The sequence below is a fragment of the Pangasianodon hypophthalmus genome, chromosome 27 (assembly GCF_027358585.1).
Source record: "Pangasianodon hypophthalmus isolate fPanHyp1 chromosome 27, fPanHyp1.pri, whole genome shotgun sequence".
NCBI lineage: Eukaryota > Metazoa > Chordata > Actinopteri > Siluriformes > Pangasiidae > Pangasianodon > Pangasianodon hypophthalmus.
The window spans coordinates 5,715,854-5,731,123 of NC_069736.1; the positions used below are offsets into that span (position 1 = coordinate 5,715,854).

A 15,270-nucleotide genomic window follows, 5' to 3' on the forward strand; every position below is an offset into this window, starting at 1 on the left:
GCAACCTACAGTTTTAAATGTCTTTTTTTTTTTTTTTTTTTTTCCATTTGAAAGTTTTATTTTTCTGATTCTCCCTCAGGGCATAAAGTGTAATTTGGGCTGGAAACTTCTTAAGCGCTGCTCACCCCATGGCTCCTTTGTCATAACACCAAATACACAGTGGATCATGCACAAAGAAAACAGTGATGGAGGCAGATAGACAGATATATATATATTAAAAAAAAAAAAAAAAAAAAAGAGTGAAGGCTGGAGCAGGTACAGTGATGGCAAAATCTCAAAAAAGAGAGAGAAAAAAAAAAGACTAGCAAAGAAACAAGAACTAATGAGAAGACAAAACAAAAAACAAACAAACAAACGAAAACCTAACTTTGTTTTAAAACAGATACCATGAGTTTTAATTAGATCATTTTAAGGCCATAATCATAGCTTTTTTTTTTCTTTTTTTTTTCTCCCAACTTTTTTTTTTTCAAACTTTTTTTTTTTCCTTTAGATTTTCACTTTAACTTTCTTTTTTCAGTTTCGAGATTTCTGGTTAACTGCATATTTTCCTCTACTGCTAACTAACTAGACCACGCAATAGGACACATGGAGCATGTGGTTCCCAGAAAAACTCCTCGATTGCTAAATATCTAAGGAAAGTCCAGAAAAGTTTTAAACCGTTTTCCCCGCTTTTTTTTGGAAAGAACTCCATGGCAACATACACAAGTGTAAACACAAAGCAGAACACCTTTTCCTATACATACACAGGGGAGTGTGAATTTCTATACACAATTGAACGTTTGCTTACACTGAACATATGCAGGCAATCAGGCTGGAGTCAGATTTCCTAGTATTCTCTCCTCCCTGACTTTTTACCTCCCCCCGATTCTTTTGCTGTGAGCCAGAGTGTCTGGCTTTGCTCTCTTTCTCTCTCTCTCTCTCTCTCTCATTCCCCCTCCTCCACTTTCCAAACGGCCAGGCAGAGAAGAGCTCAGAGGCCTCGAGATTTGCCAAAACCTATGATTTTCAGAAGACCATCAACCCAGAGTTCCCTCGACTACACTCGTCTGTAACAGATTCTTCATGAAGACCAACACCACACACACACACACACACACACACACACACAAAAAGCCAGACTAACTTTCTCGTGCTGCTCCCACGCAATCCCAAATTCTTACCTTGGAGGTTATAGCTGGAAGATGAGAGGCCTTTTTTTGATTTGCACCCCACCAATTTTAGACAGATTTCCAACATTTTCATTTGATTTGTACAATCCTGCTTTAGAAGAAAAAGTTTTTTTCCGCCGAGTTTAACGTCTTAGTTATCGGTCATCCAAAAGCTCACTAACAGTCTAAACCCATAACAAAAAAAATAATTTAAAAACAAAGTCAAGAAAACTAAGAAATCAATTTATCAGAGTGAAAGCTGGTATCCACATCGCAGGACTCCACAGCTGCATCCACTTTATGACTTTTACGGATCTCTTCTACCGACTTTCCTGTGTGAGAGGCTCCATTTTCTCCCCATTCCAGCTCTGCCTAATCATTTTTACTGGAAAAAAAGAAAGAAAAAAAAAAAACCACATCCAAACACGAAAAAAAAACTTTCCCCAAGTTGATCAAGGAGCAAAGTTAAAAGTTTGTCATGAAGAGGTACTGTCTCGATTGTGCCATTCTGACGTCTTGGGAGTGCGATAGCAGGAGAAGCCGAGTGCTGGAGCTGCTCTCTGCCAACAAAGGGCCCCTTTCAGGCGCTGCCTGCTGGACTGAATGACATCAGCTGGCTGGATCCTCCCACCTCCCCCAAAACACACACACACACACACACACACACACACACACACTTGGAAACATACACACTTTTAAACACACACATCAACAAAGTGGGACACCAAGGCACTCTCTCTGGCCACGAGTCAGGCTATGAGACAGTTAGAGCAGGAATCTGCCTTTTGTCGCACGGCACGATTTTTAGCCCCTTCTCCCTCGCTTCTCAAATGTTTACAGCTTGAAAGAATAGAATAATGGCAAGTGTGCTGTAAAATGTCATGGCAAGCATTCCTCTTTCTGTTTTGTTTGAGTAGTGAGGCTAACCAAGCAACAGACTGATCTGAGAACTGAAAAAATTGAATAAAATCCAAAATATCTGAGCATTGCAAAATATTCAATTGTGTCTTGTTGACTAATTATGGCATTTTTGTCATCAGTCAAGCTAAACGGTGAAGTGATGATGCCTTTGTTTTTTTTCCATTTTGTTTAAAACTCTATTTTACTATTCAACTTTTTTGGCAACACTCAACTATTTTGGATGTTTGGACTTAAAAACCTAACTGGTCAAGCTTGGCCATTTTTTGAGGATTAGACATGAATATGAGCAGAAAACTTACAGAGATTGATGTTTTCAGGTAAAATGGTGCAACAGTTTTAGAAAACATGACTACTTCATTTCATCAGTTAAAAACGTTTACTTTTTAATATTTGATTATTCATTTTATAATCATGATCGGGATTTTGATAAACTATATGGTATTTTTTGATGAGTGTGCAATTATCACAGATAACTCAACCCAGCAACACTAAACCAGTTCTAATGTAATTATCAGGATTAGTAAATCTGGTCTCTGTCATCTTATATTAGATTTATTAATGAGTGCACCAAGAGCTGGAATTGATCAGAAACAGATCATCTTTGACATTAGCTAAAGCATTCCTTCTAAATCAGGCAGACTTTATTACGTAAAGACATGGTAAGTGAAGTGTGTCGCTAAGGAAAAGATTTCACTCGCCAGCTCCACAGTATCTGTATGTATTAAAGCACAGTTATTTGTCATTTAAGTGGATGATTAATTTCCAGTGATTGCCATCAGGATTCAATGACCTGAAACTAGAGCTGGATAATATAAATATAAAAAAATTATCACAATTTTTATATTTAGGGCCAATGGAAGACATTGCTAATTTTGAAAAACCTAGCTAGCCTGTTTTTAATATACAGATGACTTTAAAAGCATGCACTTATTTTTGAACATGTGTACAAATATCACTTAGAGTTCATTTTCAGAATCAGGGTTAATTCCTGCACAAGATGCAAATCCTAGTTAAAATTCATTTCCAAGCTCTGATCCTTCTCCATGAGCATGTGGAAAAGAGGTATTAATGTTTCTGGAGCTGACATCACCGCTCTCTACACCAGTCAACTGGAGTCTCCAGACAGGCGGGAACCTGGGCCGCTCCGGAGTCCAGAGCCGCGTTGGCCCGCTAAGACATTCTCTTGACTTTCCAGTCTTGAGGGAGCGAAAACAACAGAAAATATGACAATGATACAATTCCACGTCTGTAGTCTGGCCAAGGGAATGAGAATAGAACTAAGGTATGAAATGAGCCGTACCACCTAGACTGCAACAAGGACTTTGTGGCATTCCGGCTACCCCACTTCATTTACAGTAAAAACGGAGCTGAAAAACAAGCGGCGTTCCTGAGCGGCATACCAAAAAAGGTCAACGTGTAGATCATATCAATTAAATTGCATGTACGCTTTATACAGAGATTAGAAAACAGCAAATTATTCTGTTAATCAAATAGTGGATTTGGTTCAGCAAGGAACTTTTGCTTTACATTTGGTAAAAGGATTAAAGTTTTCACAAAAGGACTTTGCTTCAGGGTCCTGCAAGACACCTGGTTTGCATCATCGACAATATCAATCTCTGGAAACAATTTATACCAAAGAAGAAGAAAAACACAGATTTCGCTAGATGCACAAAATGACCCTGCTTTCATTAGTAATTACTGCAGAAGCAGTGTTTTGCATGCAGAATCATACCTTTTATCTCAATCATGCAAAAAAGAATGTAAAACACGTGGCTAAGCCTAGTTCCAAGCTCATACACAAATTAAGGAAAAACTCAAGATTTTAAAAAGCACCTGAGAAGCTTTAAAGTTTGAGTGCAAGGTTTAGAAACAGCCGAGGGAGGAGGAGATTTCAGATGGAGAAACATGAAGCACATTGTTTAGTGATGAGCTCACAGGAGAATCACTTCATTACGATTTATATAATGCCACGCTCAGTATGTTAACAGTTAGCTGACGTCCCCGGTATGCTCTCTCATCCCCCTCCCTCCGTCCTCTGTTTTTTCAACCCTTCTTTTTAGCTCTCTTCTTTTTCCAAACCCTAGGGCACAAGTAAATAAAAGGCAAATAACTTACTGCACACCTACTAAAGCCTAGACACAACTAGATATTCCCTTTAAGGAAACTTTTACTCTTTTTTTTTTTTTTTTTTTTTTTTTTTTTTTTAAATGTAGACCCACTTCTTCAAATGAAAAAGTCTGCAGGCTTTTGTGGCTTAATGGAGAGGGGAAACATTAGCCAGGTGCAGGATGCCTCAGGGACATCACAGCACGCCTGACATCACTCGCTTGCAAACACAAACACAGCCTTGTATAAAACCATACAGTACACGCAAGACGAAACCTCATGCTGCTTTTAAAATGTCAAGACTGTTAGTTGGTGTTATCGCTACTATCCGCTCTACCCACGTTGATTTAGGGAAAATCAATGCTGCTTTCTAGTCAAGGTCGTAGAACTTCGGGGGAAAAAAAAAAAAAAACTGCAACTTGGAATTGCTACTCAGGAACCTGGATTGATCTTCACCTATATCACAATAAAGACACTAAAATAATAACTTTGACATGTAATGTGAAGACAGAAAGCCACATCTCAAGCCGAAACGTTCGCCAGAAACTTGCTGACTTTCTGTCATGGTGACAAACACGATGTGCTACCTGATCACGTAAAAGTTAGATTCCCTCATTCTGTATTCATGCACTGAAGTAGATACCTGGCTGAGCCACTTAGGTTTCCGGGGCAAAATTAAAAAGCAGCTGGGCAGCACAGTGAAGAGCTTACTTGCATCTCACTTATGTTATACTAGTTAAGAGAAAGGAGTAGTCTCATTTAGAAGGTTAAAGGTTTTGCTGGGTGATTGCCATGCTGTTGCAAGGTATTTGCAATGCTATCCCAACTGGTTGCTAGGGTATTGATAGGTGGCTATCATGGGGTCCCAGGTGGTTTGCTAGGTTGTTAATTGGTTGCTATCATAGTCCAGCTGGTTGCTAGGTTGTTAATTGGTTGCTATCATAGTCCAGCTGGTTGCTAGGTTGTTAATTGGTTGCTATCATAGTCTAGCTGGTTGCTAGGTTGTTAATTGGTTGCTATCATAGTCCAGCTGGTTGCTAGGGTGCTGCTAGGTGGCTGTCTTGGGGTCCCAGGTGGTTGCTAGGATGTTAATTGGTTGCTATCATAGTCCAGATGGTTGCTAGGGTTCTAGAAGGTGGAGCAATGCAGTTCTTTTAAATATATTCAGGACGTCTGAATGAAGAAACACTCAAATTGTGCGAAAGCAGGACCAGGAAACATTTCCCATGTATTTATATGGGGGAAAAAATGCAATTTGGAGTGTTTCTACACGGCAACCACAGTTCTGATCTTTTCGCAAAACACAAGCGACCTATTCCCATAAGCGATGTAAACCTGTGCCAAATTTCATAGCTTTAAAATTGAGACCCATGTACAAATTTTCGAGTATAACAATAATAATAAGAAGATGATTATGAAGAACAGTATATGTTGGCTCTGTCAAGCCAATATAATTATATAATGATTTTGTGATATATTTGTAGGCCACTATGTTGTTTTAGGCACATAAAAAAAAAAAAAAAAAAAAAAGCCTATTTATGATTCATAGTGTATTTTGCGAACATTTCCTCCACATCTATCACAGCAGCACCACTTGAAAAAAGGCTGGCGAGTCCCAAATAGCAGACATGCAGCAACCAGCCAAGCTATGTGACAGTGTTTATCCTAGGTTCCTTCTCAGAATTCTGTCTGGGCATCTGGGCCATTTCAGGCCTGGGATTAGCTTGCTCAGTGCCAAGATCCTCTCTAGCATGGTGCACATGTAATGAAAGAAGGGCACAAAGGAGGGTGCTAATCGATTTGGAGCCAACAAGTGTGGCCAAAGTGACTTCATTCCATGAGTGCTGAGAATTAATAACACTGGGTCAAATTAGTAGTGGGGGACATAGCCAAAAAAATTATATTAGCAGGGATGGACACATCATGAATCCATTAGTTAGTAATGTAGTTAGTAAAAGCTCCAGTGTGCTGCCCAGTTTCATGTTTAGGTTGTCTGAAAATTGAGTAAATAAGATAAAAAGTGCTAATATAATGTAATAATTGCAAGCTAGTTAGCTAGTTAAGTGCATTAATGCTGATGAATGAGTCAGTTGGACAAAGCTTCGGCTATGAGCTGCGGTGTTCTATCCTGACATGTAAAAGATATTATTCGTGTCTGGCTGGCATCGTTATTTTCTCTTGGTATGTTGGAACTGCGAGTTGACTGGGTCCTGTGCTAACAGGAGAGTTACTTGTTTAGTAAACACAACAGTGTTAGTTGTTTGTGTGCATATTAACATCGAGCGTAAGGTATTTGTGAGCAGCAAATTGTACGTGTAGAGAAGCTTTTGCATGAGGCTACGCTCGCGAGTCAAGATGAATTTCCCATGGGATGACTGGTCACTCTTGACCAATCTCCTTTCTTCTGGAAACAGACTCACTGATCCCATTCAAAGTAAAATTCCCAAAATGGCAGAGATTAATCATGCATCTTATTCCCACTCCCAAAGTCTCAAAATTGAGCAACGCGAGCACACGTCACTGCTGAACCTATGCAAAGAGCTTTGTGTTCTCGGAAATCACAGCACCTCTCGCTCTCTTTTAATCATCACTCTCAGGTCATCTGCCCTCGAGTTCTCTATTAATGATACTATTTAACCGTAACTATAGTTACTTTACATGATGGCTTTGCGCTGAACTATATTTTGCTAGGTTTCGTCAGTAGGTCCACGTGTTCATACAGACACAAAGATCGGCTGATGTGTGTAGTTCAGCAGGCGGTAGTATTCAATAACAGTATAATTACTCTATAATTACAGCATCGAGTTGCATCACACCACTATCAAGCGCATCATGTTTAAACATTGATACATCCTGAATGAAAGCTTTTGTTTTTCAAAAGTCCATAAGGGGTAAGATTTTGCTATTGATTTGTCCACAACTGTAAACTTACAGATGGAATAGCTGACAGCCCAAAAAAATTACAAATTTGTACTACGAAAACTGACATGACTCAATGTAAACTTGCATACAGTCTTTTCAGTCAGTGTTTCCTTTTTCTAAAGTCACAGTTTTACTTTTGTTTGGATGTGTTAAAGACTGACTGACCAAATAAAACCAGCTCACCATCACGGCACGTAAAGATCTAAAAGATATCAAGATCTACAGTTGCCTTAAAGATGACACATGAACATGTGCTCTCTGAGACGCCACAGTCATTTGCAGCTTGACGATCTCTACTAGCTTTCTCATTTATACCCACCACTGATCGTAGCAGTGTTTAAATATGGCACAAAATCAACACTGTAGCAAAAGAGTGCATGAAATGTTAAACTCTCTGCTTTAAAAATACTGTGGAAAATAGACTGCCATATCAATCTGGCCCTCACGCCGTATCAGATAGTTAAAGGCATTACACAACACTGCAGGATATTCATCTTCTCCAATATCTCTTATCCTTTTGGCCCAGCTTTGAATTTACAAAGGCTATTGTTTCCAAATCACTGCGTGGGTGACAAGACAAAACCAAACACAGTCACATGGAAGAAATTAAGAGTGGGATTGAGAGCAAAGATAAAGACAGAATCAGAGCTGGGGCCCAACATGCAGCACCGGTTTCCCAGAAACATTGTAACACACAGACAGGCCAGATAAGATAGCTGTGAACGCTAGCGTTTGAGATGATCTCAACTCCACTATAGCTTTGAAGAACAGAAACCAGGTCTGTAAATAGCAGTAAACGGTTTATGGCAGTAATCTGTGCATGGAAGCTGGTTTGTTCCTACGTGTACTGCGTTTTATATTCAATAAACAAATCACTTAGGTAATTAGAAACACATCTGATTATCATTTGGGAGAAATTCTACCTAGCAATAGATTAAAATCAGCTAGTGCTTTGATAGTATCTCTTTACATAACAAATGTTGTGCTTGCAAAACTTCAGCTCTGGAGAAAGGCATTAGACGGTCCATGGTGACTTCTATTCCAAGCACAAACTTGCCATATTCTCGAATACAATCCTGAAAGAGGGACGAAACTACCCTTAGGTGACAAATTAAAGGAAGAAACAAATTGCTCTGTTATCCTATGGGAGTCATTTTCCTGCTATGGTTTGGCTCCATTTCTTAACATCAAATCAGCTGCTTCCTGTCAGTTTGTAATAAAAAAAAAAAATGTTAAAAAAGGAAAAAAAAAAAAACAGTCATATCCATGATATTATCTACCTATCTCTCTCTCTCTCTCTCTCTCTCTCTCTCTCTCTCTCTCACACACACACAATATATATATATATATATATATATATATATATATATATATATATATATATATATATATATATATATATATATATATATATGTATGAACTGTAATCACATGGTTAATAAACACAGACCTCTTTACATAATCAGAAAAGACCAAACTTAAGAAATACCAACCCAAATGACAAAACTGCTAATGACTTGTCCCATATGAAATGATATAATTGAATAATTGGTTATTGTTTAAATTTTAGGTTGTAAAACGACACACCATGTGTCATTTTACAACCTAAAATTTAAACGATGACCGAAAAGAGGCAATGAGACGCTTTATATGTGCAGGACAATGCTGAGATGTCCTGCAGATGTTGCACTGGCAGAGACAGCAGAGGCCAGAGGAGCAGAGAGCTTCGTAATAACTACAGCACTGACTCTCTCTCTCTCTCTCTCTCATCCTGAGAGTGTATTAGAGTTAAATAAATCCAGCTGAAGCCTGGCGACTTTGCTTACAACACACTGTGCTGGGGAGACGCATTGGAAATGCAAGAGGCAAAGCTGGGATGTTTTTCATCATTTCACTGCCTAAACTGTAATTCCAAACATCCTTTCAGAGAACAGCCCTCATATTTAAAAAGTTTGATACACTTAGTGTGAATGTGATCATCAGGATTAACAGAGGGGTTATCGTGCTGGTCTCAAAAAAAGAAATACTGTACTATAAAGAACAACATCCAACATTATTCAGAATTAGAAAAACTTAAAATCTCCTATATTAGATAATGCACCTCAACAATCATTTGATTAAAAAAAAAACAAGCACACACTTACAGTAAGGGGAAATAAGTATTCAGATTCTTTTGTTTTTTGTTATTTAGTGCACATCCATTGCATATATCCACTTCAAATTAACACCCATAATGTATTTTGACTTTGTAGGTACTTTGTTGCAAAACTTCAAGACATCTATGGTAAAAAATGATTAGCTTTTTGCAGCATTGTGGTTGAATTTCGAACCATTCCTCTTGGCAAATCGGCTTCAATTCCCCAAGGTTACGAGTGATGTGATGGACTCACAATTTCAAAATCCTCCATAAATTTTCAATAGGATTCAAGTCATGAGTTTGGCTAGGTCATGCAAGGTCTTCAGTTATTTTGGCTGCATGTTTGGAGTCGTTGTCTTGTTGAAACATCCATCGATTCCCCAGTTTTCTGGCTGATGAGAATCAATTCTCCTGTAATATATCCTGGTACACCGCTCCATTCGTGTTTCCTTTGATAACGTGTATTGCTCCACTACTGTTAGCAAAGAAGCAGCCCCATGTCATGAAGCTCACACTCTGTACTTCTATGTAGGTATGATGGTCTTCTTGAGATTATATGCACAACCCTTCTTTCTCAAACATGACAAGCTGAATTATTGCCATAAAGTTCTATTTATGTTTCATCTGACCAGAGAGTATTGTTCTCATCTCTAATTCTTTTTTAGCAGAGGAGTTTTGCGTGAACGGAGATGATGGTGATGCAGTTCATCGCTTATTGTTCTCTGTGTAAGTGCTGTTCTGGCTGCTTTCAGGTCGTCCTGCAACTCTTTTCGAGTGACTGCTGGCTTCTCTCTTACCTTCCTTATCATTAGTCTGAGAGCGCGTTCTGAAATCTTGCATGTCACACCTGCCCGTGGACGATTAGTTGTGGTTTTATGAAATTTCCACCTGCATATTATCAAGCCAGTTGTACAGGCAGGAATGTTTAAAGTCATTGCTATGGCTCTGTAACTTTTTCCATTCGAGCGTTGTTTCATAATGCTGTCCCTGAGAACTTCATCATGATTACGTGAAATCTTCCCAATCAATGGCAACATCTTTTATAATGACACTTTTTTTTTTTTGCAGCATTTATATCTAAAACCTGATTTATTTTTATGTAACATTTACCTTTATATGTATTTTAATATAGTGTCTGAATACTTTTCTCCTAGTCAAAAGACATTACTTGTGTAAATATATGCAGTGAAAGTATGTCAAATAACTAAAAACTAACGTGTCTTATACTTACTTCCCTTAACTGTATACATGGCCTTTCCCGCTCAAAGACAAACCACAACCTGACCACACACACACACACACACACACACACACACACTGTAAGATATCTCTTTAACACTGGAGAAATATTCATCTGTTCAAAAAAAATGAAAACAAAAACCAATCTCCCATCTTCAAGCAAATGTTAACATACAATAACCCTTCTGCTGTAAATACACACATATCCACATGCCGATGTCAAAGAGAGATCAAGAAAGTGAAAGATAGCAAAAAAAAAAAAAAAAAAAAAAAAAAAGAGAGCAACAGCGAGAGAGACACACTTGAGAGGAATGCACAGGAGGTCACATTCCTGACTCCACTGCTGTGGCTTGCCCCGTGTTCAACTATGCCTTCAAAACAGGCTGTATTATTTGAGCTCTGCACTTCTGCACACACGAACGTCAATCCCTCTCAGTGGATTTAGAAATGCCAGAAGGTCTCTGTATAACAGGGTCAGTAAGACATTAACATCTGCATCCATTAGTTCTCCAGAGTTTGTCATCACTGGGGTTAATGTGTATTATTTTCCCCAAACCACAGATATCAAGTTTTAATGAAAACACCAGTGAACCCTTTGTTAGGTTCAAGTTCTAAAAAAAAAAAAAAATCATTTCAGTAACAAATTATAGTTTTAATGGCCTTGTTTTCTATTTTTTTTATTATTCCTTTAGACATACTAGGACAGTGAATATTTCACTGATTAAGTGCTTTGAGATAAAGTGTAAGTGAAAATCTTAAAGGAATACTTCATTGTTTTGTTTTGTTTTTTTTTGTGTGTGTTTTTTTTTAAATCTTGAACTACTGCATCTGTAGCGTGTGTGTGATTACCACACTCAAAAATGCTGACAAGGAAAGAACACAGAACACGTTAAACTCACTTACGATGAAAGGACAGTCGGTGAATCCCATCAAAAAAATATGTATGCAAAACAAGGATTACTGAAGAATGCTTTTATGAATTCTACAGTCAAAGGTATTTGTGAATTAGTTTTGTATAATTTATAATTTCTGAAGTGGGACTACTTTTTTTGGATATTTTTGATTACCTGGCAATGACAGTGACACAGGGCAGCAAAACACACTCAGATGAAAAGCGCTATCCACCCTCTTCCGCATACATGAGCTCACAGATGCATATGACTGGCCAGTGTTGCTGTAATTGACAGGAGAGAGAGATCGAGCATGCCATCCCTCCCACCAATGCTGGTCCCTTGTCCCCTGTCAGCTGTGGCATCGTCAGGATTCAAACATCTCCCGAAGGCAGAGAGAATGCTTTTCTGTCACACCATTGATGTGGGACTACGTTCCAGAGGGAAGAATTTATGATAAAGTGTTACAAGTGTAGGGCATGTGGTTACGACAAAACCTTCAAGAAAGTGTAAGTAACCGGAACCTTTTGGGTTTTTACTACATTACTCCAAAGTTGGAGCTCTCACTACAGAGAACCGTGTTGAAATTCTCGTACGTGGTTCCTGCACATATAGATACAGGAAACAGAGAAAGATGTTAGCATATTCCTTTAAAGGGAAGATATTAAAGTCAGTCACTGATAGGTACAATAATGGTCTCAAGTCAAGAAAAGAAAAAGTATGAGACGTGAAAGCAAGCTTGGTAGGGTAAGCACTTGCAGTAAGTGACCCAAGGCCTGAGTTTGTGGTCATGCTTCTGAGGCCATGAAGGGACTTTTCATAGGATGCCATGTTCAAGATACCCGTTTTTGTTATTCTTGATTTGGTTCATGAGTAAGTGTCTGAAAGCTCCTTTAGTTGGCCAAGAGGGGAGCAGAGAAAAACAGTGATGCATCACAAAAATTTAGAGATCCAAAGTCATTTAGAGCCCCAAAGTAGCAATACTGATCAGTAAAATTTATAAAGCATTTTCATTAGAATATATCGTGGTTAGGACTATCCCAGATCTATAGAGGTTCAACATAAAGTTGAAAAAAATCTAAAAGACTGCAAGTGAGCAGTTTTCATTTCATCATCCCACTCTTCTGTGAGACACACGCATACACATACGGTGGCATGGCATTTCCAAAAACAAAAGGAATACATGATTGAGTGCACATCCAGCAGAAGCTGGACAAGGAAAAGAGTCTCTGTGGCTCAACAGCTGGTCGGAAATTACCAGGCCGAGGCGCCTGCATCACAATCCCTCCAGCTGAAAACAAACCCATGTCTTCAAGACCCATAGGAATCATGGGGCGAGAGCTTTGGTGTCTAGACTGTGCAGATTCCATGAGTTCCAGCCAAGAAGAAGAAAGAGGGGGGCAGACTGAAAAACGCCACAGTCCACTCCGCCGCAGTCCATACATGTTCAGAACAGCTGTTGGCCTGGAGAGGAATCTGGGTATGAAGCTAACACAAAGCAAAGTACACCGATACAACAAAGCAGCAGAACAAAAACTGACAATATTCTGAAACTGAATGTTAAACATTGCAATATATAACTGACTATCAGTATTTACCCAGAACAACGGTTGTCACGATATCAGAATTTTGACTTTGGCACCAATACCAGATGTAGTATCATGATTCTCAATATCAACTGGATACACTGGCGAAAAGTAAGTAAGTAAGCAAATAAATAAATAAATAAATAAATTCAATGGGAATTAATAAATCCAGCATTCTTATGAGGCCCCCTGGTGGCCCTGGAGCCCTACGTGAATGCTTATATCACTTATACCTACAAACAACCCTGCAGGTTATCACTTGAGATCAGCTGTTTTGCAGCTGTTTTGCGAATGTTGTGGTGTACACCTTACACAAGCGATCCCAGACAAGGATCACACACTACACTATCTTTCACCTGGAGAGATTCCCAATGAAGCATGCTTCTCATAAAATGTTGATCTGTACTATTTTGTATGGAAAGAAGAAAAACACGAATTAAGAGAATTGGTTGAGGAGATGCAGACAGCGAAGACTGCCTGTTCTGCAAAGAGAACTGGAAGTTTAGTGCAAAGAAACATATTTTTATACTGTGCATTGCCAGTAATCATGTAATGTTTTTTTTTTTGTTTGTTTGTTTTTTGCAGTTTGTCAACGTGTTTTGTCTCGAATCCCTAAAAAAATTAGTCTGCGACAGAAATCGGGGCTAGCGTGCATTCAGCATTGGACACAATCCAACAGTGTGATATTTTAATAAACCATTTAAACACACATCTCTCTTGTTTTCTAGCCTTTTTTCCCCCAAAATGAGCGATCAGCTGTCATGGATTAGCGCCAATTCCATGATCGTCATGATAGCCGATTTCACCACCACATTGCCCAACCCTGGTATGTAGTGAGCATATGTGGTGAACAGAAAGTCATTTGGCTTAAACGTGCAATAGTCAGTATTTTTTTTTTTTATTCTTTACTTGCACAAATAACCTGGAAGATATGTAGAAGATGAATTTTTTTTTTTTATGCATTAAGCCGCGGCCTTAGCAAAAGCATATTAAGTCAATGAGAAAACATGTCTGGAAAACTGACTTCCATTTAAACTTAACATGCTGCACCTGCTAACTAGCTCGCAATACGTTATTATGCTACGTATTGCGTAACCAGCCTAGGCAAACAGATTTCTGGGGAGCCAAGAAAGTGACACAATTTTCATCTTCTGTGGTTTATGCGGCACAAATATATAGTGTGTAGCTAATGATAAGGTGCGTCTATAATAGAATAACATTATAGACCAATGCATTCAAATGCAAAAATCTTAAGAAATCAAAATTGACACATTTTTAAAGTGATTTAGTCCGGTGTGTTTATTTGAAATATTTATTTGAAATGTTTGGTATAGCTGATATTTCTCAATGAAAAGAACCATGGTTAGGTAAAAGTTTAATTAGGACATTTGCTGCATTGAAGAATCATTCAAACAGAGAATAATTTGTCTCCACACACACACACACACACACACACACACACACACACACACACACACAGAGAGATCACAATGCACATATCTTTTACAGAAACGCCTCAGATATCCAGAGCGTATACACACATGCAGGTAATGTTACTGTACACCTTTGACTTGTAAATGAAGCTCTATGCATACGAGTGTTTCGGCGGATGCAGCGGTGCAGTCAGACAGGTCTTTGCTTGTCTCACTACAGAGCGTGTGGAGTTCGAACCTGCTCGGTGAGAGACAGCTCCAGCCAGGAGGAGTCTTCATAATACCAGTGTAAATGCTGAAACGGCCCTGCCTTTACTCAAGCATGCGGATCTCCCAACAAAAGAGCCGAACTGATTCGGAAACAGCACTGAAAGATAGCACCACTAACCACGTTGACCCTCCTGCCACTTTACAAGAACTGCTGCTCGCTCTCGGCTTACTGGCAGCTGGCAGGAGGTTTTGTTTGCCAACTCAACCGCAAGTCATCAGCCTCCGGTTGCGCAACAGCAGATCCGCAGATCTGACATCTTTCTGCCTGCCGTGACAATGAGTATGTTATGGGAAGGAACTGCTCAGGACAGCCGCGCTCGGCATGCGTCCTGAACAAAAGAGATGTGTCAGCACTGACCCTGTCATCAACGGCACACGTCACAGTGAACTGTGGATAGACATCTCAGAGCAGGATGTAAAGGCAGTCAAGGAATTACCCTGAGTTTTTGGATGATCAGGTCACACTGTTTATCCTCAGTGACATAAATACTATCAGTCCGTTTAGGTTAATCACAGAGGTTTCCTTTTTCCATCACTTTCTCCATCCTCGCCAAATCACACTGTTTAACCATGCAAGATTTAGTAGTTAAATATGTCTTTTTCTATATATAATGAATT

General features: G+C 39.0%; 1 protein-coding gene across 2 annotated transcripts in view; it reads right to left on the reverse strand.

Moving 5' to 3' along the window:
- Positions 1 to 15,270, reverse strand: part of abl1 (c-abl oncogene 1, non-receptor tyrosine kinase) — a 35,072-nt gene that overhangs the window by 17,218 nt on the left and 2,584 nt on the right. Inside the window, exon 1 of one of the 2 annotated variants that reach the window (XM_034300760.2) lies at positions 1,161 to 1,730. The exons of the other annotated variant lie outside the window; for it this stretch is intronic. Within the exon in view, the coding sequence (XP_034156651.1) occupies positions 1,161 to 1,242 (82 nt within the window). The 5' untranslated portion in view covers positions 1,243 to 1,730. Of the gene's footprint in view, positions 1 to 1,160; positions 1,731 to 15,270 lie in introns of those variants that run through there. 2 annotated transcript variants of the gene reach the window in all.